This window comes from Mus musculus, chromosome 15 (genome assembly GCF_000001635.26).
Source record: "Mus musculus strain C57BL/6J chromosome 15, GRCm38.p6 C57BL/6J".
In the NCBI taxonomy this organism is placed as follows: domain Eukaryota; kingdom Metazoa; phylum Chordata; class Mammalia; order Rodentia; family Muridae; genus Mus; species Mus musculus.
In genome coordinates this window covers 98,566,911-98,589,722 of record NC_000081.6, presented here as the reverse complement: position 1 = coordinate 98,589,722, position 22,812 = coordinate 98,566,911, and the positions used below count along the sequence as shown (strand labels likewise).

The 22,812-nt window shown below is 46.7% G+C and overlaps 2 protein-coding genes and 1 long non-coding RNA gene across 5 annotated transcripts in view; 1 reads left to right on the top strand and 2 right to left on the bottom strand.

Annotated features, from left to right (window-relative positions):
• Positions 1-134: 134 nt before the first annotated feature.
• On the bottom strand, positions 135-18,719 carry 4930415O20Rik (RIKEN cDNA 4930415O20 gene). The gene is made up of 4 exons (NM_001201322.1): positions 18,599-18,719; positions 4,331-4,453; positions 1,026-1,170; positions 135-311 (listed from the first exon to the last, which is right to left on the bottom strand). The coding sequence occupies exons 1-4, from the start codon at positions 18,675-18,677 to the stop codon at positions 263-265; spliced, it is 396 nt and encodes a 131-aa protein (NP_001188251.1). The 5' UTR covers positions 18,678-18,719; the 3' UTR covers positions 135-262.
• A 139-nt stretch (positions 18,720-18,858) lies between these two features.
• On the bottom strand, positions 18,859-22,399 carry 9330020H09Rik (RIKEN cDNA 9330020H09 gene). Its single transcript, NR_028442.1, has 2 exons — positions 22,198-22,399; positions 18,859-22,084 (listed from the first exon to the last, which is right to left on the bottom strand). It is a non-coding gene; the product is annotated as an RIKEN cDNA 9330020H09 gene (long non-coding RNA).
• Ccnt1 (cyclin T1) overlaps positions 21,987-22,812 on the top strand; it is a 29,047-nt gene continuing 28,221 nt past the window's right edge. For all 3 annotated transcript variants that reach the window (NR_160872.1, NM_009833.2, NM_001368702.1), the window contains exon 1: positions 21,987-22,247. Coding sequence is in view for 2 of the 3 variants with exons in the window: in NM_009833.2 (NP_033963.1) it covers positions 22,087-22,247 (161 nt within the window). In the remaining variant the exon portion in view is untranslated. The remainder of the gene's footprint in view (positions 22,248-22,812) is intronic.

Here is a 22,812-nt window from a genome sequence, read left to right as displayed (position 1 = left end):
AGGTCTAGACCTCTGGTGTTGCCATTATAGCCCTTCACTTCTCTCACACCAAGATCTAGCTTCATGAGGAATCTCACACAGGACTCATGGCCTTGGGATAACTCCCTTGCCTCCTCACACCCAGGATGCAAAAGTGCCTTTTAGTTCAATTTGTTTATTCTGCACTCTTCCCCCCTCTCCCCACTTCTTTCATGGCTTGGCCATCTTCACCCCCTCCTCGCCCTCCCTTCCAGTTTTCATCTGTCCTGCAAGCATGCGCTCCTCAGTAAAGACTGAAGGTTTTGTCATTGAGATGAGAATGGTCCACAAATCTGAAAAAGAGAGAAACTGTCTCAGATTGAGCCACGCCAGGATAAAGGGAAAGGGATATACAAGATCTTTGTGACTGCCGGGTGTGGTGGCACACACATTTAATCCCAGTACTTGGGAGGCAGAGGCAGGCAGATTTCTGAGTTCGAGGCCAGCCTGGTCTACAGAGTGAGTTCCAGGACAGCCAGGGTTACCCTGTCTCAGAAAAGAACAAAAACAAAAACCAAAAAAAGACCTTTGTGACTGCCTCTGGGCATGTGGGCACGCATGATGGAGAGGGACTACTGTCAATGGATGCTGGTTGGGGTGGAAACACCCTCAGGACCCCGCAGGAATGCTAGAGACATCGATTCTGTGCCTATTCAAAGTGTCACCCATAAAGCAAAGCAGACAGATCCAGCTACACCATGTAGAGACCACACTGCCCCAGGGTCTGAGGCCCACTTTCCTTGATAAGGCTCAAACCTCTTCTATACTCTGACATCCACACACACACACTTTTTTGAGCTCTGGCTCTCCTGGAACTCTGTAAACCAGACTGGCTCTGAACTCACAGACCACAGAGATCCACTTGCTTTTGCCTCCCCAATGCTGGAACTAAAGGTGCTTGACACTTAAATGGAGCTGAAACAGACTCCGGGTTCACTGTGGGGAGAGAGTTTTTGCTGATCTCCCACCCTGACCCTCCTCAGCATCAGATGATGCCAAGACCTCACCTGGTCATTGGGCTTTTAATGAGACAATGGTGTGGAGTCTTGATCCAAGGAATGGCTTTCTCTGGACGCACGCCTGGGATGTTGGACCGCCAGAAGCTGAAGTTCTGAGCATCAGTCACAGGGACTCTGAAGACCTGATTGGGGACTTTTGGGAAGAAAGGCAGGTGTTCATTTCCTCCAGAGTCTTTTGTTTTTCTGTCTTGGGATCAAAAGCACGGTCCAGGAAGTTGTTGTAACCAGGTATGGAAGGTGACCAGGTGCGGAAGGCTCCTGGGTATGTGGTTGACACACCCTAGGTCACTTCTGGGTTCCACCATCTCACACCCTTCATGGTCACATGGTTTAGTCTTGGATTTTCCTGGTACTAAGTAAGCCCATCTCTAAGACTTGTGGGAAAACAGGTGGAAACCCACTTGGGAAGTGTACAAAATGGAGTATTGATTCAATATATTTTTTATTATATTAAAAAAAAATTTTTTTTACTTATTCACTTTACATCCCGGTCACTGCCCTTCTCCAGTCACTTTGCTCCACAGTCCTCCCCCCATCTCTCTTCTCTGTCTCCTCTGAGCGGTGGGACCCCCTAGGTGTCCCCCCAGCCCCCAGCCCGTCAAGTCTCTATCTTCTCCCTCAATATCTTTTCTCAATCGCCCTCACTCACTGTTCCCCTTCTGTCTGAAGTAACGCGTAATCTGCTCATTCTGAGGAGTTCCCTGAAACGGAAAAAAAAATGACCCCACCCACTTTGAGAAACCACGTGCAGATGCTATCGTCAAGCACCTGCTGCTCAAAATATTATATAAGGTACTTGTGTGTGTGAAAGTGTACCTACATACAGGCTTGTGTATATTCAGGTATACACGGAAGCCAAAGGTTCCCGAGGAGCCGTCAAGAAAAGTCTGTCACTAGGACCAGGGGCTCCATGATTAGGCCAAGTTGGTTGCAGAGTCAACCAGCGTCAGAGATACACCTGTCCCCTCTGCGGCTCTAGAGTTATGAGTGTGTACTTCCAAGCCCAAGGATCAAGCTCAGGTCCTTCTGCTTGCAGTGTAAGCACCTTACTGACTAAGGTGTGTGTGTGTGTGTGTGTGTGTGTGTGTGTGTGTGTGTGTGCGCGCGCGCACGTGTGCATGTGCGTGCTTGCGTGTGCATGTGCACATGCTCTCATTCCTGTGTGCGTGTGTGTGGAAGCCAGAGGTTTAATGTTGACTGCCTTCCTCTATTGCTTTGGTTTTCATAATCTCATGTTGTCAATTAATATATTTTTGTTGTTTGAGACAGGGTCCCCTTTGCATGTCCCTGGCTGTCCTGGAACTTACTATGTAGACCAGGCTGGCCTCAAACTCATAGGGAGTTTTGCCTCTGCTTCCCAAGTGCCAGGAGATTAAAGGGTGGGCCACTGGGCCTTGCAAAATTTCATATTTTAAAGATCAAATTATGGTCTAATATTTTCTGGTTTTCTCTGTAATCTTGAGAATTTTTTAAAATTCTTAATCCTTTGACTAAATGTTACATTTTACCTAGCTGTTTTCCCATTAATTAATAAGCTTTAATTTTTTTTTCTGTTAGAAATAAATTAAATGCCCTCTTTCTTATATTTGCCTGTTTTGATCTCTAAAAGTTTTTAGTTTAGTTTAGGCCTGACCTATGGAGGCCTGTAATCTCAGTTACTTGGAAGACTGAAACAGGCAGACCACAAGTTTAAGCCTGAGCAATGTAGTGAAAGTCAATCTGAAAATTATGTGTAGGTGTATATACACATATATATACATACATGTGTATGTGTGTGTATATACATACATGTGTGTACATATATACATACATGTGTGTATATATACACATACACACATATACATACAGGTGTGCATATATACATATATACATGTGTGTATATGCACATACATGTGTGTATATGTACACACATGTATATATACACACACATGTATGTACATATATACATACATATGTGTGTGTGTGTATATGTATATATGGCTGGAGAGATGGCTCAGTGGTTAAGAACACTGACTGCTCTTATAGAGGTTCAATTCCCAGCAACCACATGGAGGCTCACAACCATCTTTAATGGGATCTGATGCCCTCTTCTTCTTCTGTTTTTGTTTGGTTTTTCTTTTTTTCTTTCTTTCTTTCTTTCTTTCTTTCTTTCTTTCTTTCTTTCTTTTTTTTTTTTTTTTTTTTTTTTTTTTTTTGGTTTTTTTTCCAAGACAGGGTTTCTCTGTGTAGCCCTGGCTGTCCTGGAACTCACTCTGTAGACCAGGCTGCCGTCAAACTCAGAACTCCACCTGCCTCTGCCTCCCAAGTGCTGGGATTAAAGGCGTGTGCCACCACGCCCCGGCGGGGCTGGCCTTTTTTGATAAAGCAAAGTTGGAGTTTGTTAAAGGAGACGCGTTCTCTTTTATTTGTGTATGCATATGTGGCGCCTGTTGCTTTTACTGTGTTATGGGTGTCTGTGGAGGAAAAGAGTATCAGATCCCCTGGGGTTGGTGTTTCAGGCAGTGAACTGTCACATGGGTGCTGGGAACAGAACTCGGGTACTGTGGAAGAGCAGCAGCAGTAAGGCCTCTTAACCTCTGAGCCATCTCTCTCTCTCTCCAGCCCCAGAAATGGCGCCCTTCCCTTCCCCTCCTTCCCCTCCCCTCCCCTTCCTCTTTGCTTGTTTGTTTCATTTGTTTGTTTTGAGACTGGGTTTCCCTGTGACGCCTTAGCCATCCTAGAACTCACTCTGTATACTAGGCCGGCCTCGCTCGAACTCAGAGACCCACCTGTGTCTGAGTTCTGGGTTAAAGTTCTGAGTTCTGAGTTCTGAGCAGGCCACCACTGCCTGAGTCCTGGGATTAAAGGAGCAGGCCACCACTGCCAGGGTAGGAGCAGCTTTCTGTAGAGAACACAGTTCCTTGAAGATCCCTATGCCACACCGCCACACCGTATGCATCGAGAGTCTGCCCTACAAGCTTTTCTGAATGCAGCCGAAGAGCTCCTGTTTGCAAGTGTCTGGGAGAGGTTAAATGGCTGAAGGAACTTCACCAAGGTCACCCAACTTGTTTGGAGTTTGGGCTCAGTTCAAATTACAAAGCAGGTGCTGGCTCTCCTCCTCCTCAGCGGGTGCAGCAGACAAAAACACCTCGTATGTTCTTTCCTGTTCCAGCTCTGTGCTGTGATCCTCACAGTTCTGGGAGCCTTAGAAAACACAGCAGCACCCCCCCTCTCCCCATCACCGAGCCTGTGACATCCTAACCCCTCTTTACCATCTTGGACTCATTCCTTGTTTCCCACTCCGAGGTACTTACACGTTTTTAACAACACCTTTCGCACAGCTTCCTGGTACCTCTCATGGCTGTTCTGGTGCACAGAATAATTACCATCTTCTGAGATAATCGGGGGAAGCCTTGTGGGCACTTCATCCTTCTGGTCTGAAATGAGAAGATCCATTTTGAATACTTGGCAAATGAGGCTACTTTATTCTCTGATTTTTCCTGGTTGCTGTGCCAACTAGGCACATAGGGACCTTCCCTAGCTCGCTCTGGCATTCAGTTCCAGTATCCCAGGAATTAAATCCTCTGGCCTGTGATAGAGGCGAGGGAGGAAGAACTTTGGGTTCACAAGAAACCCTCCACTCTTCTCTGACTCCCAGATTTTGAATGGCTTTCCACTGGACCCAGGAGACTGGATAGATAGTTAGGACCAATGCAGGTGCAAACAGGCATAGACTTTCCCAAGCCTGACACTGGCATAGAACAAATGGGTCTGAAAGGGGAAGTCAGGCTGCTAAGTCCTGGAAGATGAGCAATCGGGGGCTAGGGGAGAATTAGGAAGGTGCTTCAGGCAGCAGGATGAGAGCTGTGAGAGGGAGAGGGAGAGAAGGAGAGGGGAAAGGAGAGAGATAGGAGAGAGGGAGGAGAGGGGAGAGGAGAGGGGGGGAGAGGAGAGAGGGGAGGGAGAGGGGAGAGGAGAGAGGGGGAGAGGGGAGAGGAGAGGGGGAGAGGAGAGAGGGGAGGGAGAGGGGAGAGGAGAGAGAGGGGAGAGGAGAGAGGGGAGGGGGGAGAGGAGAGAGGGGGGAGAGGAGAGGGGGGGAGAGGAGAGAGGGGGGAGAGGGGAGGGGGGGAGAAGAGAGAGGGGAGGGGAGAGAGGAGAGAGGGGGGAGAGGAGAGGGGGGGTAGAGGAGAGAGGGGGGAGGGGGAGAGGAGAGAGAGGGGAGAGGAGAGAGGGGGGAGAAGGGAGAGGGGAGAGAGAGAGAGAGAGAGAGAGAGAGAGAGAGAGAGAGAGAGAGAACACTCTGTTGATTGATTGGAATCTAGAATGCTGGGTGATGTGGTGATGTGGAGAGGGACCAGCTTCAGGGGTGGGGGGTTGGGGGACCCAGAAAGGTTTCACAGTGGGTACAAGGTGGTTGTGTTTTGGAATTATCTCTTATAAAGTAGATCTTGTGCTTCACAAAGAAGACCAGCTCTCCTTCACTGGACCTCTCAAAGCAAAGGAAGCAGGCTAAGCTTACATCAAACACATCTAGATTTTATTTATTTATTTGTTTGTTTGTTTGTTTATTTATATTTGGGACACTATTTCACTGTAGCCCTGGCTGTGTTGAAACTTGTATAGATCAGGCTGGTCTTGAACTCACAGAGATCTGCTTGCCTTTGCCTCCCCAGTGTGGAAATTTAAGCTGTGGACTAGTTTTGTTTTTTGTTTTTGTTTTTTTTTAAGATTTATTTATTTATTTATTTATTTGTTTGTTTGTTTATTCATTCATTCATTCATTCATTCTATTTTATTTTATTTTTAAAGATTTATTTATTATTATATGTAACTACACTGTAGCTGTCTTCTGACACACCAGAAAAGGGCATCAGATTCCATTATAGGTGGCTGTGAGGCACCATGTGATTGCTGGGAATTGAACTCAGGACCTCTGGAAGAGCAGTCAGTGCTCTTAACCGCTGAGCCATCTCTCCAGCCTCGTGGTCTAGATTTTGAGCTAAAGATGGTTTTGCAAGGAAGCTGTGTCCATTCAGAGCTTTTACCAGTGATGGGCACCAAACAACATTACATCCTGTTTCTCCCAGCAGCCGGCAGGACTGAGTGGCTGGGGCCAGCAGTGCTCACCGTAATGTCCAGTGCAACAGTGTCTGCTCTGGAGTGGATGTGACAACTTTTAAGATGCAGGACAGCATGGCTTGGTCAGGGGTGAAAAGAAGGGCATTGTCTAGGGTTGTTCCAAGATTTCTTTTGGCTGTTCCACACAGTTTGTCACCCAAGCTGTAAAGAAGCCGGGCCCTGACCTCTTCTCCCGTAGCCAGGCCCCTAATAAGGCGCAGCTTTTCACCTTTCTCCGTGTCTCTGTTCTGTTCTCCGGGAGCCGTGGCTCTGACCCACTCCCTCAGATTTTTATTTTTTCCTTCTTATTAGTGCTTGTCAGGGACAAGATCAGTATTTACCCTTCTCTCTGGAAACTGTTGAAGATGGCTGACTCATCGCCTCGATGTTGCTTCTGTGGTGTTCTTTCCCAATCCCTGACTCTTTTCCTCCTCTCCCTAGCTCTGCCTCACTCCCTCAGCATCTCTCTCCTCGCCTCTCCATGTTGTCCTCCAAATGAAATCTTTAACATCCTAGGACAGAGGACCCCACTGGAGTGAGGAACAGTTTAGATGTCACCTCTGTGAAGCTGCAGATGTAAGAGGGGCTGGCCATTCTGATAGCTCTGCTACAGCGCTGTTCTGGGATGCTGGCCTGCAGCAGGGGCTGGTCTGCACTTCATCGTGGGTGCCAGCAATGAGGGGTTGCTTCTGGCAATGCTACCATTTGAGCCTGGTTGTTCAGCCTCGGGCAAAGTAAAAGTAGCAATACGTTCTTGGACAAATTGTTGTGAATTGAGGAGTAATCGTGGGCATGTTTCTGGTGGGTGTTGGGAATCTGGGCTGAGAGTAAATTATGGTTTTTAAATGCAGGTGACAGCAAGAGCACCTTCTGGTCTCCAGGCATCAGACTGTTTCTTAAGATGCAACCAGATGATGTTCTCTGTTATGTCAAAGAGCCCAAGCAGCAGGCTCGCTCTCAGCCTCCCATATGGACGGGAGCTGTGTCTGGAGTCTGCGCGACAGTCTCACCCACTTGGATGCCTGCCACTTGAGTCGAGCATGCACCTTGCTCCCAAGGTTCCTGTGGTTTTGTTTTTCTTTTTTCTTTTTTTCTTTCTTGTCAAACTGGGAGATATCCTTGGTAGCTTATAGCTTCCCCAGCCTGCCCAGGTTTGGAAGGTGCCGGCACGAAGGGTGGGTAAGAGACACGTGATTCCTGAGGAAATAGGAGGGACCGTGAATAGCTTCTTCTAGCATCGGGCCATATGTTGGGAGTTGCCACAAGAGTACATTTAATGCATTGACTGCACTTTGAAGACATCCTGGATGATACGAGAGTGCTTGGGTGGATCTTGGTCTCATCCTAACTAATGATGCAGAGTTTTCAGTCTTATAGGTTGTCATGTGAGCAGGGGATGGCTCTAGTATCTAGTTATTCACAGACTCGGTAACTCCTTGAAGTCTGACTTCTAGGTTAAGGGTTGGTTACAGGTTCTAATGGCAACAGTCATTATACAGTACTTGCAATTGTCTTGGTCTTGCTGGTTTACAAATGGTAATACCACTTAATGGGAAATTCATATGAGGTCAGGATGAGAGAAAATGTTATGGTATTGTACATAAAACCACTATGACTTCTGGGCTGGCTGGCCCAGTAGTCAGGACTGTTAGCTCGCTCTGCTAACTTGAGAACCAGAGTTTAATATCCTCACACTGACAAGGCTGGGTGGGGCCGCATGCGTTCATGCCTGTAACTCCAACACAGAGGAGACATAATAAACAGGGGGATCGCTGATGTTTGCTGGCTGCAATTCTAGTCAAAAAGTGGGAGTTCCAAGTTCTTCAGGAGCCCTTGCCTCAAAAGATCAAGGTAGAGAGAACGGTAGGACATCCCGGGCTCTCCTCCAGCTTCCGTGTGAGCACAGGCCTACTCATACACACACGCACACACACACACAAGTGCACACACACACACACAGAGACATCATATACACATAGAGCAGACATACACACAAACCTATTTTTAATTTGAAAATTATCCCTATCGAGGTCATATCCAATGGTATTGGCCTGGGGATATTAAGATGATTTGCTGACGTGTGTTCGAAGGGCTATCTGTACTTTCTGTCTTCCCTGATGACGCAAGGTCATTATCTGTGCTTCGGGAGGAAAGGGACAGAAGCAGGGGCCCAGGGAACCATATTCTCAGGGTAAGTTTGCCATGCAAGGCCAGTTTCGTGCTTTTGTGTCTTCCTTTAGTGGTGTGCCTGCTCATTCTGAATGTAGGGGAAGCAGATGGGGCATGAGCCGCAGAGCGACTTAATGCTTCAGACTACTTAGGTAAAGTGGATTTCCTAGAGATAAAGATAGCCAATACTCATGTGTCCCCTAATAAGTAGGGACTTAAAACAAACAAACAAAAACAAAAACAGAGAATTTAAGTCATTTGCCTGTGGTTGAGGTAGAAACATGAGTTTCCCCTGAATTGCTTGGATCCAGAGATTCTCTTTCTGATCATACACAACTGCATCTTGAAATAGCTATGTGGAGGTTTCCACATAGAGGAGAGACAGAGGACTTGGACTGACAGCATCAGACTCCTTAGAGATGTATACAGATATGCTGGAAAGATGGCTCAGTGGTTAAGAGCACTGGCTGCTCTTCTAGAGGTCCTGAGTTCAATTCCCAGCAACCACATGGTGGCTCACAACCATCTGTAATGGGATCCGATGCCCTCTTCTGGTGTGTCTGAAGACAGCTACAGTATACTCATATACATAAAATAAATAAATAAATAAAGAGAAATAAATAATTAAAGAGAGAGAGATATGCACAGATGTGACTGCTTACCTAAACTCAACCTTGAGTTGGATGGAAGATATGAAATATTAATCCAGAGGGAGAGCACATGGTCTCTGAGCTCTACTAAATGTAGGATGTAATTTCTGAAAGTCAGCACCGGAAGCAGGAAAGAGTGGAACTTAGTAGGTCGCTCTCCCAGTGAGCCGGACCAGTCCCAGTAAGGAAAAGCATGGAGGAAAGGCTGAGGAAAAGTGGCCCCTCTGCTGCTATAAAGTCACCAGTGTGGAAGTGGGCCGACTCTGGAGGCTTCATCGCTGGTTGGGAGGCACATGGACAGCTCCCTGTCTAGTTTCATGGATGAAACTTGATGGCTTGTGGTGGTTATAAGTGTGTGTGGTTTCAGGATACAGCTCCATACAGTTGTCCTATGTACAAAGGCACACAGAGGGTCCCTGGCCAAGGCCACTGTTGGCTGAACTGTGCCACACATGCTCCTGTTTGAAAAGCTGGAACTACAGTGCCCTCTGCTGGAGTTTACAGGCGAGCATGTCTTGGTTCTCAGCAAGTGGATCAGTCACCAGTCAGGTGGCTCAGAGAGACCAAGAAGCCTAAGATTGAGCAGGGGACATGGCAGGCAGGGTTGAAGGTATGTCCTTCCTTCCTCCTTTCCCTTCCTCTACAGGTGTGTGTGTGTGTGTGTGTGTGTGTGTGTGTGTGTGTGTGTGTCTTGCCTTACACCTTGTTAGAGACACGGTCTCTCTTGTTGCTGGCCTCTGCATATGTTAGGCTTACCTGTGCTGTCAGACTCTCCTATCTCCTCCCTGGGGCGTGACAGGAGTGTGCACTCCTGCATCAGGCTTTTAGGTATGCTCTTAAGATTGAATCTCAGGGGGGCTGGAGAGATGGCTCAGCGGTTAAGAGCACTGACTGCTCTTCCAGAGGTCCTGAGTTCAAATCCCAGCAACCACATGGTGGCTCACAACCATCTGTAACAATATCTGGCGCCCTCTTCTGGAGTGTCTGAAGACAGCTACAGTGTACTTACATATAATAAATAAATAATTTAAAAAAATGTTCCCTTTAAAAAAAAAAAAAGATTGAATCTCAGGCTGTCAGGTTCTCCTCACAAGTGTGGTACACAGTCAGCCACCTCCCAGTTCATCTATATTCTACATGAAGCTAACTCACTGCCTAGCCTGGGTTGAGCTGTTCCAGCCTCCCAAGTGCTGGGATTACAGCATGAGCCACCACCCTCAGCTCCTACTGTTTAATCTCTATGAGAAAAAGGTAGACCATCACCTCCATTTGCTGGTAAGGGGTCAGAAGCACTTTGGACCTGTGTAGTGTTGGCTCTTTCAGGCCACACAACCCTGGGTGCCACATGAAACTGAGGCTCTGCCTGTTAAGGACGGATCGAAGCTTGCTCCCTGTCCCTGTCCTCTTTGCATATTTTAAAAAGAGGTTTAATGTGTCTGTGTGTGCCTGAGAGTATGAACACCTCATGCCTTCTGTGTCCATGGAGACCAGAGGAGGACATCGGGATTGCCTGGATCTAGAGTTACAGATGATTGTGAGCTGCCAAGTGCATTCTGGGAACTGAACCCAGGTCCTCAGGAAGAGAAGCCAGTGTTCTTAACTACTGAGCCATCTCTCCAAGTCCTGTGGGTTTGTTTTATTTTTTTAATCAGGAGGAAAAGAAAGGAAGGATTCGGGACTGGAGGAATATCTGACTGTGTTGACTCAACTCAGTGAGTTTTCATTAAGACTGTAATAAGGGAACAAGAGGAGCTTTTTTTGAGTTGAATGTTTTAATACACTCACACCCACTAGGAGAGGGAGAAAAAAAATCATCCTTCAAAGAAAAAATTGTGATAAAAATATCCCATGGTAGTAAGTGTTTGGGAAGACGACTATTAAATAGGTTCTCTTACAGAGATGCCGGTGTGGCTGGCTGAAGGGCCACATCAGAGTGTGGCTGCTCTGAGCTGGCCGAGCAGGTTGAAGCCTGAGTGCATGTGGTCAGAACAAGGGTCAGGCTGCATGGGTGGAAGTACATTGTCCCCCTTTGTCTTCAGGAAGTATGCACTAAGTTCCTCAGTCAATGCCTTAGACTGTGGGCAGCGCTGTACTCTGTATGGACCATGGTTTTCCTGTATATACATCCCTGTAGTAAGGTTTAACCTATAGAGCATGAACACGAGGAAATTAATAACTAACAATAAGATAGTAACAATATACTAAAATAAAAATTCTGTAAATTACTGGAGAGATGGCTCAGCGGGTAAGAGCACTGACTGCTCTTCCAGAGGTCCTGAGTTCAATTCCCAGCAAGCACATGGTGGGTCACAACCATCTGTAATGGGATCTGATGCCTTCTTCTGGTGTGTCTGAAGACAGCTACAGTGTACTCACATATATAGAATAAATAAATCTTTAAAAAAATTCTGTAAATCGTATGTCTCTTAGAACCAATTATAGTGTACCCATTTGGTGTGAGGAGCAATCGAGCCTGAGAGAGCCTGAGGGATAGGATGGAATAAATGAATGATGGAGGTGTTATGTCCTTAGCATCAGTCACTGAACCATGGGAAGTACTGATGTCATTTATCACTCCCACCCCCAATGCTTAGGCCAGATCTAATTCCAAGAATCATTGTACATTCCCAAATTAAGGATCATGCTGCAAAATGTCCTGTATGCACACTACAAAAACATCAGTGCCATGAAACAGAGGCAGCAGAACCAGGCCACATTAGAGGAGACCGAAGGGCTATGCTCATTAAGTGCAGAGCTCAAGCCTTAATTAGACCCTTGAGGAAACATTTTGCTGTAAGGACATTAATGTGACAACTGGCAGAACAGGAATATTGGGCTGCAGGTAATTAGATGACACAGGAGCGCTAACGGTTTGCTAAACTGTATCTGTGCAGTTAATAGGTTCACTTACAGACAAAGCACGGATGGGCAGAATGACGATGAATAACTGTATCTGGGTGATAGTTCTTACGAAATGCAAACAGGCAGGGTGTAGTGGCTCACACTTTTAATCCTAGCATTTCTGAGCCAGAGGCAGGAGGATCTCTGTGAGTCTGAGCCAGCCTGGTTTACATAGCTAGTTCTAGGACAGGTGGAAATACATATTGAGACCGTGTCTCAAAATGGAAAAAGGAAGGAAGAAAGAAAGAAGGAAGAAAGAGAGAAAAAGAGAGTGAGAAAGAAAGAGAGAAAGAAAGAAAAAAGAAAAGAAAGAGGAAAGGAAGGAAGGAGGGAGGGAGAGAGAGAGAGAGAGAGAGAGAAAGAAAGAAAGAAAGAAAGAAAGAAAGAGAGAGAGAGAGAAAGAAAAGAAGGAAGGAAGGGAGAAAAGAAAAGAAAAGAAAAGAAAAGAAGAGAAAAGAAAAGAGAAAGTAAGACAGACAGACAGACAGAAACAGGGTAAAGAGAGTATGAGAAATTATTTTTAACCTCAAAAAAGCCAACTGGATAAGAAACAAAGCCAAGCCAGGCAGAATGATGACACGTAGCTAACTAGGGCAAAGGGCATAGAGAACTTCCTCGCACTAGTCTTAAATTTTAAAAATTTTAAATTATGTCACCAAAAATGTTTTTTAAAAATGATAGATTGCTCCTATGAGTTTATCTTTCTTCTTTCTCAATTCTGCTAAAATAAGCAATCATCTTGGCATACAGCTTTAATCCTAACACCGGGACATGGAAGAGGCAGGCAGATCCCTGTGAGCACCAGGCAGGCCAGATAGACAGGGTACGTCTGGGCTACACAGTGAGATCCTGCCTCAATGAAATGAAATAAAGCTAAAATATTGTTATTATCAATTACATTTATATTAACTGTCAAGGGAACAATGTAACAGATGAGATGTTTGATAACCATCTGCAGTGAGCCCGGCCTGGTGGCGCATGCCTTTAATCCCAGCACTTGGGAGGCAGAGGCAGGCAGATTTCTGAGTTCCAGGACAGCCTGGTCTACAGAGTAAGTTGCAGGACATCTGGGGCTACACAGAGAAACCCTGTCTGGAGAAAAACCAACCAAACAAACAAAAAGAACTATTTGAGGAAACTATCTAACAGAGCATAGGATGTATAATTTAATTTAGTTTTTTTGAGACAAGATTTCTCTGTGTAGCCCTGGCTGTCTGGAACTCACCCTGTAGACCAGGCTGGCCTTGAACTCAGAGATTCACTCATCTCTGCCTTATACATGCCTGGAGTAAAGGCGCGTGCCACCACAAGGATGTGTTTTTCCTTTAAGATTCTGTAGTGGAGGGTTCATGTAGATCTGAGCTAATTCATCCAAATGTCCCATACTCTGGGGAGAAGAGCCACCGCAGAGGGCAGCGTGTAAAACAGGCCTGACAGCAAGGAGAGGAACTCTGCCTACAGAACTTCTGGCACAGCAGCGCGAGCTGAGTAGAGGTGAGAGCTTCCAATGCATGGCTCAGGTGTGTCTGAAGAAAGCGACAGTGTACTCATATACAGAAAATAAATAAATATATCTTAAAATAACAACAACTACCACAGAACTCAGTAATTTCGGGGGTGAAGGGCTCAGAGAAAAAAGAGCTAAGGCAGAAAACAGAAAATAATGTCAAATAATGTATAATATTCATGGAGACAGGGAAAGGGAAAACCAGGAGGAGAATGGCCCTTGGAAATTAAAATACAGATTAGTTCCCCCATCTGTGTTTTCATACTCTTAAGTTTCATTTATTCTTGGTCAGTCACAGCCTGAAAAGGTTAAAATTCCAGAGTCAGGGGCTGGAGAGAGGGCTCAAAGGTTAGAAAGCGCATTGCTCTTCCTAAGAGCCTAAGCTCGGCCCTTGGCACCCAACTCAGGTGGTTCACAGTCACCTTAACTTCAACTCCAGGAGATCTGGCCTCCCTGGGGAATGTACTCATGTGCACACACCTTCCCCTCCCTCCCTCATTCTTATAACTTTAAAAATGAAGCCTTTGGGAGGCTGGTGAGATGGCTCAGCAGGTAAAAGCACTGACTGCTCTTCCAAAGGTCCTGAGTTCAAATCCCAGCAACCACCAGTGATGAGATCTGACGCCCTCTTCTGGTGTGTCTGAAGACAGCTACAGTGTACTTATGTATAATAATAAATAAATCTTAAAACAAAATGAAACCTTTTAACTATACCGGGAAAAGGGACAGGGTGTGATGGCGCACACCTATAGTCCTAGTCTCAGGAGGCAGAGGCAGGTGGATCTCTGTGAGTTTGGAGACTAGCCTTTGGTCTACAGAGTGATTTACAGGACAGCCAACAAACAAAACAGAAAAAAGTCCAGAATAAAAGGTGGGCATGGGAGACATACCTGTAATCCCAGCACTTAAGAGGTGGAACCAGAGGGGTGGGTTCAAGGACAGCTTTACCTTCATAGCAAGTTCAAGGACAGCCTAGGCTATATAATACACTGTCTCAAGCAAAAATCCCTGAAAGAAAGAGGGAAAGGAAGGGAGGAAGAAATGTGTATGGAGAACAGAGTACAACCTCTCAAGTATTGAGCCTCTGTCACTATCCACTTTTAAAAAATGTTATTTTTTTCTTGTTTTTGCTTTTGATTTATAGCAGGACATGGTGGTACATGCATCTGACCCCAGCACTCTGCAGAAGGTGATCGATCTTTGTCGGTTCAAGGCCAGCTAGGGCTACATACTGATACTCCATCTCAAAAAAAAAAATTGTTTTATTGGAGAGGGGGTGCACGTGCGCACGCGCATGTGAGATTGCCTTGGGGAATGTGCAGAGGTCGGAGGACAGCCTGTAGGGGTTCTCTTTTCCCCCCACCATGTGGGAAAGACATGTTTATAGGTTTAAGTCTGTTTGCTTTAGGAAAGTTGTTACACAGTAAACATTGGCAGTTGAGAGGTAATAGTGAGGAAGCCTGACAATGGGTAATAATAAATAATATAGAGAATGATGTAATGAGTTAGATGATCAACTCAGGAGGTTTTATAGCTTACAAATGAGAACTTGAAAAAGATAGGAGGGAAGAGACAACTACTAAAAAGGGAACAGAATTCCTCAGGTGGGAAGGACATGGGTTCCGGGATGGCAACAGTGCATGAAAAAGATCTGCCCTGCATTCTATCCTTACAGAGTTTCAGAACACTGGGGAATAGAAACGAAAACCTTTCAGAAAGAAAGGCTTCTAAGTGGAAACTAGAGTCCACTCAAGTTATCTTTTCAAGACTCCCAACCTAGAATTCTCCATCTGTATGTGAGAGGCTAGAAGAAAGTCATTGTGGGTTCATCGATGCAGACAACTCTTACGCATAAAACAAAGTTACTTATTAAGTGCTACTTAGTTGCTCTTGTAGAGGACCTGGCTTCAGTTCTTAGCACTTCTGTGGTAGCGAACAACTGTCGGCATAGCTCCAGTTCTAGAGGATCCAGTGTCAGAATCCGGTGCTGCCTCTGACCTGAGTCCACAGATCCATACGGAGGCAAAACACTCAGATACATAAAATAAATTAAAAACAGGAAATTACTAACTAGAAATAATCTCTATGTTTTTTGTTTGTTTGAGACAGGGTCAGTCTGTTGGCCAAGCCTCACTTTGAGACCCTGGCTAGCCCCGAATTTGTGGCAGTCCTCCAGCTTTGACCTGTATGTTCTGTGATTACAGATATGAGCCATCACACCTGGTTTCATATGTCCATATGTCTGTGGTATATGCATATGTATGCAAGTATGTATGCAAGTGTGTGTGTATGTACACTTACCTATATGCCTATATGTGTGAATGTGAAGGCCAGAGGTCATCTTTAGGTGTCTTTCTCGCCACCTTTTTTTTTTTTTTTTTTTGGTTTTTTGAGACAGGGTTTCTCTGTATAGCCCTGGCTATCCTGGAACTCACTTTGTAGACCAGGCTGGCCTCGAACTCAGAAATCCACCTGCCTCTGTCTCCCGAGTGCTGGGATTAAAGGCATGGGCCACCACACCCGGCTGTTACCTTTTTTTTTTTTTTTTTAAGATTTATTTATTTATTATATGTAAGTACACTGTAGCTGTCTTCAGACACACCAGAAGAGGGCATCAGATCTCATTACAGATGGTTGTGAGCCACCATGTAGTTGCTGGGATTTGAACTCAGGACCTTTGGAAGAGCAGTCAGTGCTCTTACCCACTGAGCCATCTTGCCAGCCCCTGTCACCTTTTTTAAACATAATTTTATTTTTATGTGTATGAGTACTCTACCTACACATATGTCTGCGCACCTTCTGTGTGTCTGGCTCTTGCGGAGTCTGGAAGAAAGTTTGGATGTGCTGGACTGGAGTTACAGACAGTTGTGAGCTGCCATGTGGCTGCTGGGAATTGACCCCAGGGCCTCTGGAAAAGCATCCTCTGAGCCATCTCTCCAGCTCTCTCCCCCTTAATGTTTTTTGAGACACTCTCTCAATGAACCTAGACCTCCCCGCTAGGGCTGGCTTGTGAGCCCCGTGGATCTGCCTGGCTCTAAGTCCCCAGTGCTGGGCTTACAGTTGTCTCTGCCTCATCTTGTCAGGAGAATGCTGAGGATCAAACAGGTCCCCATGCTTTCGAAGCAAACACTTTATTACGGTCAGCCATCTTTCCAGCCCTGTCTGTCTGTATCTTAAGGTGGCACCTGAACATATAAACACGGAGCAGGGGGAAGTTAGCAGCAGGCAGGAGTAATATATTTCAAGTCCAGCCTTTAACCTTAAATTCTGTATAGGTCACCAAAGTTCTGATGTCACAACAGCAGAATGAGTAAATTGGAGTGAGCAGATGCTATCTGGATACTTTTGTATTATTTCATGGAAGATAGTCTTTTTTTAAAAAAATATTATCTATTTATTATTTATACAAGTACACCATAGCTACCTTCAGACACACACCAGAAGAGGGCATCAGATCCCATTACAGATGGTTGTAAGCCATCATGTGGTTGCTGGGAATAGAACTCAGGACCTAACCACTGAGCCATCTCTCCAGCCCCATAGAAGACAGTCTTAAGGTTACTGTTGCAGCGATGAGATACCATGATCAAAGCAACTTGGGAAGGGAAGGGTTTATTTGGCCATTATACACCCACATCAAAGTTCACCATTGAAGGAAGTCAGGAACATGGACTCAGAGCAGGAACTGGGAGGCAAGAGGTGCTGCAGAGGCCCTGGAGGGGTGCTGCTTACTGGCTTGCTCCTCCTGGCTTGCTTAGCCTGGTTTCTTATAGAACCCAGGACCTCCATGGGCTGGACCCTCTCCCATCAGTCACCAATTAGGAAAATATCCTACAGCGGATCTTAATGGAGGCATTGGAGGTTCTCTCGTTTCAGATGATTCTAGCTTCTGTCAAGTTGACATAAAACTAGTCAGTACAGGAGCCAGGTTTTTATAAAGTGCAGTCTATGTGTGTGCTGCAAAGAAATTAAGGGAGCTGGAGAGATGGCTCAGCAGGTAAGAGCACTGACTGCTCTTCCAGAGGTCCTGAGTTCAAGTCCCAGCAACCACATGGAGACTCACAACCATTTGTATGGGAACCAATGTCATCTTATGGTGTGTCAGAAGGGAATATATTCACATACATAAAATAAATAAATCTCTAAAAAAAGAAAGAAACTGAGGAGGATTGAATGCTGTGTCCCAATGAGCTGGTGTCAAGCATTTGTCCACTAGTTCTGTTTGTTTTCTTTTATTTATATATTTTTTAAATTTTAGTTTTGAGTGGGTGTTAGGGCCTTGGTCTGGCGATTACTATGCCATGAACTACATTTCCAGCCCTTAACAGTAGTCGTGAGAAATGAACTGGGTAGCGGCACCTCAGGCTACCCATCTTCGTTTCTGGTAAGGTAGTCCCATAGACCAGGGGCAAGTAGGTTGAAGCAGCCAGGAGAGGCTACTACAGGCCTGGAGTGCGGGCAGTTTGTGAGTTTTCTAAAGGATGTGCTTTCTACTAGAGGGGACAGAAGACTTCTTCATTTGAAAGCAAGAATAGTCTCATCACATAATGCTGAGACCTTGTGCGGTGGTGGTGGGTGGGGTTTGCGGGCCGGAAAGAGATGCTGATACAAGACTAAGGGTTCCTAGGGTTTTTATGGAGAGATAAACAGAACTTTGGTGGAATTAGAAAGACCAGAGTGGGTGCGTACCCGGGGAGCGAGCCGTCTGCCATGCTTCAATCTTGGGTTTTTACTTCTCCGCTCCGCTTCCCCATCCCACAATGCCTTGCTCAGTGCCTTGCCACACTTAATGTCTGTCCTTCATTACATTTCCGTTCCGTTCTACCGGAGATCCTTTCTCCTCCACCTTTATGCTTTCAACGTTTTAAAAAAGATTTATTTACTTTATGTATGTGAGTACACTGACACTGTCTTCAGACACACCAGAAGAGGGCATTGGATCCCATTACGGGTGGTTGTGAGCCACCATGTGGTTGCTGGGAATCGAACTCACAGAGATCCACCTGCCTCTGCCTCCTGAGTGCTGGCTGGCTCAAACTATGTATCTTAATAATGCTATGAAGTAACAGGAAGTGGAGCTGAGTGGCGGCTGTCCCTGCTGTGCAAACTTAACTGTGCTAACAATTGGTCATGAAAGAACATCTCTAACTCTGCTCAGAAAGGAAATGACTCGGAAGTGGCTAAGACTCTCTTAGGAAAGGCATGGCCCTCTGCCCACCGTGCTGAGTCCTCCTTACTTGTTTCTTGAGCTGTGTTTCTCTTTTTACTCTGAAAGTAATGTTGATATCCTAGTAGATATAAGTTGAAGAAAGCCATCTCAGCATCCCCTTCTCTTTAGAATGTCTACACTGGAGCTCCAGGTTCTAGTAACCATGGTAAAGGCTTGGAGCGTTACCGTAACTGGCAGTTCCTTTGTCCAGTAGAGCACAGGATTTGTGGGTTCTCCATGGAGCTGCAACTGCGTGAGCTAAATAATTCCAGGAAGCTTGAGGTATCAAGGATCATTACTTTTTCTTTTATTTTCAAGACAGAGTTTCTCTATGTAGCCTTAGCTATCTTGAAACTTGTTATATAGACTAGGATGGTCTCAAACTCACAGAGACCCACCAATCTCTCTGCCTCCTGAGTGCTGAGACTAAAGGTGTGTGCCAGCACAGCCGGGCTTATCGAGTTGTTTAATTAATTTACGTTACATTCAAATTGCAGTGCACACACACACACACTTTCTCTCTCTCTCTCTCTCTCTCTCTTTTTTTTGGAGACAGGGTTTCTCTGGTTGTCCAAGAATTCACTCTGTAGACCAGACTGGCCTTTAACTAAGAGATCCACCTGCCTCTGCCTCCCAAGTCCTGGATTAAAAGTGTGAGCTAACACTGATGGCCTGCAGGCTCATTACCTTTTATTTTTTGTTTTTTCTTTTTTTGCTCATTACCTTTTAAAAAAACTGCTGTCATCCTTTGAGAACTTTGTGCAATGTATTTTGATCATCTGCATCCACCCCCACCTCTTCCATCTCCCCCAGATGCCCTCCATTTTGTCCTTCCTAACTGCATGGCCTCCTTTCCCTATTCAGTGACTCTAGTTAGTGCTGCCTAGCTGCACATGGGTGTGGGGTCATGGGCAACTGGCCAGTGGTCACTTTCCCCTCAGCAGCCATCACCCCTGTCCTGTCCTTGCTGGACTCTTCACTGGCCTGACTGGTGCAGGTAAGCACAGCTGTAGTGAGCTGCTGTGTACGGTAGCCAGGTGGCATTCCCTATCTATCAGCATCCTCCCAAGCCCTCCCCTTTTGAGACAGGGTTTTACCGTGTCTTGGAACTCATGAAGTAGACCAGGCTGGTCCTCAAACTCAGAGATCTGCCTGCCTGCAGGACAGCTAGGGCTGTTACAGTGAAAATCCTATCTCAAAAGGCTTTGAGGGTGTGTGAGATGGCTCGGTTGAGTAAAGGTGTCTGAGTTGAGCCTGATGACCCATGTTTAATCTTTGGTAAACATGGTCCTGTGGTAGAAAGGACGCTCTAGAATTATCCTCTGATGTCTAGCCTTACACTGAGGCATGTGAAAGCTATGTTGTGTATGCACAGCACATGTATATACACTCAAGTTTTTAAATTAAAAAAACTCCCTGAAGAAGGAATCTTGGAGAGGGGAGGCTGGGGAAGACTGGGAGGAGAAACTGCAGTTGGGGTGTATATGAGAGGAAAAAACTGAAAAAAGAGACAGTGACATACATAAAACATGGGAACTTCTTTTTTTATATATATAATTTATTTTTTTTGGAGACAGGATCTCTCTATGTAGTCCTGGCTCTTGTTATGTATCCCAGGTAAATATCCCGCTCAGGTTGGAAAGCTGGAGCGGGGCTGCGACTTAACAGAGGCCTTGAACTTAGAAAATTTCCACATGGTGCTGGTGGTAACTTTCCACATGGTAGAGGCAGTTTTGATTCATCCATGAGCAGATCCTAGGATACTTTTGGGCTTCTAAACTATTTAGCCTTGGGGCACTTGAGGTCGTCAGGGGATAACTGGCTAGAGTCAGTTCTCCTCGATCTATGATGGGGGGGGGGGGTTCTCGGGGATTGAATTCACACCAGAGTTGACAGCAGCCTCTCCTACCTGCTAAGCCACCTCGAGGGGACCCTCATTTATGCAGACACATTTCCCAGAGGACTTCTGGCGAAAAAAATAGACCCCAAATCTTCAAGATTGATTGCCAATCCCCTTGCTAGTGGGTGGATACAGTGGGCTCTTGGTAAACAAAAGATCTAGAGTTTGGGATTGTGTGAACATCAATACCGAGTTCAAGGCAGCGACCGAGGCCCGGGGACAGAGACACCCTGGTGCAGCCAGGAGGCTGAGGCGGACATCGGCCCCAGCTTGCTTTTTACAACCTCACAAAGTGGACCTGGGAGTGAGGCCAGAGCACAAATTATCTCTTGATCTCCTTCTTCTGATAATCCTCCCCAATGCAGGACACAAATTATCTCCTGATCTCCTTCGCTTGATAACCTTTCCCTACGGGGTGGGTTTCCTAGAACTACTGACCTGACGCGCAGGGGAGCTTGCATAACCTTGGGCCCTCCCTGACTGGATGTTTGGAATCTGAGCCTGCAAGCTTATCGCCTTCACTGACAAAGAGAAAAGAATGCAAAAGAAAAAAGGCCTCCAGACCTAAACGATAAACGATCGGTGGTGTCCTTGAGCGTGGCGGGGTGGTGGTGCAAGCCTTTAATCCCAGCACTCGGGCAAAACCCGACGCCCCTCTGAGCTCCAGGGATGACAAAAATAAGAAAGGAAAGAGAGAAAAAGACCCCTTTACCCGGGGCTGGAGAGATGGCTCAGCGGGTAGGGGCACTGACTACTCTTCCAGAGGTCCTGAGTTCAATTCTCAGCAACCACATGGTGTCTCACAACCATCTGTAATGGGATCCGATGCCCAATTCTGTTGTCTAAAGACCACTACAGAGTACTCATATACATAAATGAAGATAAATAAATCTTTAAAAAAAGGCCCCTTTACCCCCCCCCCCCAAACACTCAAACGAAGCTCAGTGGCGTTGATTTTATTCCTTCCAGATGATTGGCCGCAGTGAAACGGGAGGAAAGGCTGCTACAAAATAGGAGAGCGGTTTCCAAACGCGCCGGAGTTCTCCATGCCGGAGCTAAGAACCCAGGAACCTTTTAGTGGCTTTCGCGTTTCTGCACGGGGCAGGGCCACTCACTGTCTCGTCCTTTCTCGGTTTTCTGAGAGTCTCGCCTATTTCCCCTGCCACTTTTTCCGTAAGCCCGGTGTTACAAAGGGGCCTCCATCACGCACGTCCTCGGAAACTACCCAGCCAAGCGCAGCGAGCGTTAACTAGAGGCCCGCCGGTGAGGCCCCCTTACCGCAGTTCTCGCGCGGAAAGACGAGACCTTTAAAGAACGACGTCAGATAGTCCCGCCCACCTGGCGGTCACACGACCGGATCCTGCGTCCCGGCCGCCGGTCCGTTCTTAGCCGCGGACTGGCTGTGGATTCGTCTACGGGGTGTCGGAGGGGTCATTCCGGAAGTCGGCGCTGGAATCTTCGGCTTTCTGGGCGGAAGTGTGTCACAACCTCGGTGGTCGCCCCTTGGAGGAAGTTCGTCACGTCGCAGTAGTCTCGGCACGGCGGATGTGTGTCGCCGCTCCGGTGACGCTGGGAAGTGCTCGCAGCCCCCGCCGCTGCCTCTTGGTTGAAGCACTATGGAGGGAGAGAGGAAGAACAACAACAAGCGGTGGTATTTTACTCGCGAGCAGCTGGAGAACAGCCCGTCGCGTCGCTTTGGCGTGGACTCCGATAAAGAACTCTCTTACCGCCAGCAGGCGGCCAATCTCCTCCAGGACATGGGACAACGTCTGAACGTGTATCCTTTCGGCCTAGGCCATCGGCCTCGGAGTGCGTCCGGCCATGCTTCGACGTCCGGGCCGGCGACGCTGGTGGGGACAGAAGCGGGTGGGGTGGTGGCAGGAGCTGGGCGTCTAAGTTGGGAGAACCCACAATGGCGCTCGCTGGCCGAGCCACTGTTCGCGCGAGGGAAGTGAGGCGGAGTCAATTTCCCGCTCGCTCACCGGTGCCACCGGCCGGGCTGCCGACTCGTACCTCTCCTGTCTTTGTGTTTTCGCTGCTCCTTCCCAGCCCCCGTCCTCTGGATTCTGCCCTGTTTTAGTGGCTTTTGAGAGTCTTCTTTCTGCTGTGACCTAAGGCTCCGTTTAGGACGTTTCGCTATCGACTCTGCCTCCCCAAAGTGTATAAAAAGGGTTTCGGGAAATTCTGTACGCAAAGGACTTATGAAGGTGGTCTGGAATTGCTGCCCCAGTTTTGGTTCCAAGCCCGTTTCTCTCACTAGCTGGCTAACCTGTCAGATTCTCGTTTAAAACAAAATGTCCCAATGTCTGCCACCACGCTTGATATTCAAACGTTCTAGTAGC

What these genes read in the sequence shown, in the direction of transcription:
- 4930415O20Rik (NM_001201322.1), bottom strand. Translation starts at nt 18,677, where the DNA reads ATGGCTTTCTTCAACTTATATCTACTAGGATATCAACATTACTTTCAG. An exon ending in AAACACAGCTCAAGAAACAA is followed by an intron (nt 4,454 to 18,598) that starts GTAAGGAGGACT and finishes TTCTCATTTCAG; the next exon opens with ACCAGAAGGATGAAGTGCCC. An exon ending in ATTAAAAGCCCAATGACCAG is followed by an intron (nt 312 to 1,025) that starts GTGAGGTCTTGG and finishes TCTCTTTTTCAG; the next exon opens with ATTTGTGGACCATTCTCATC.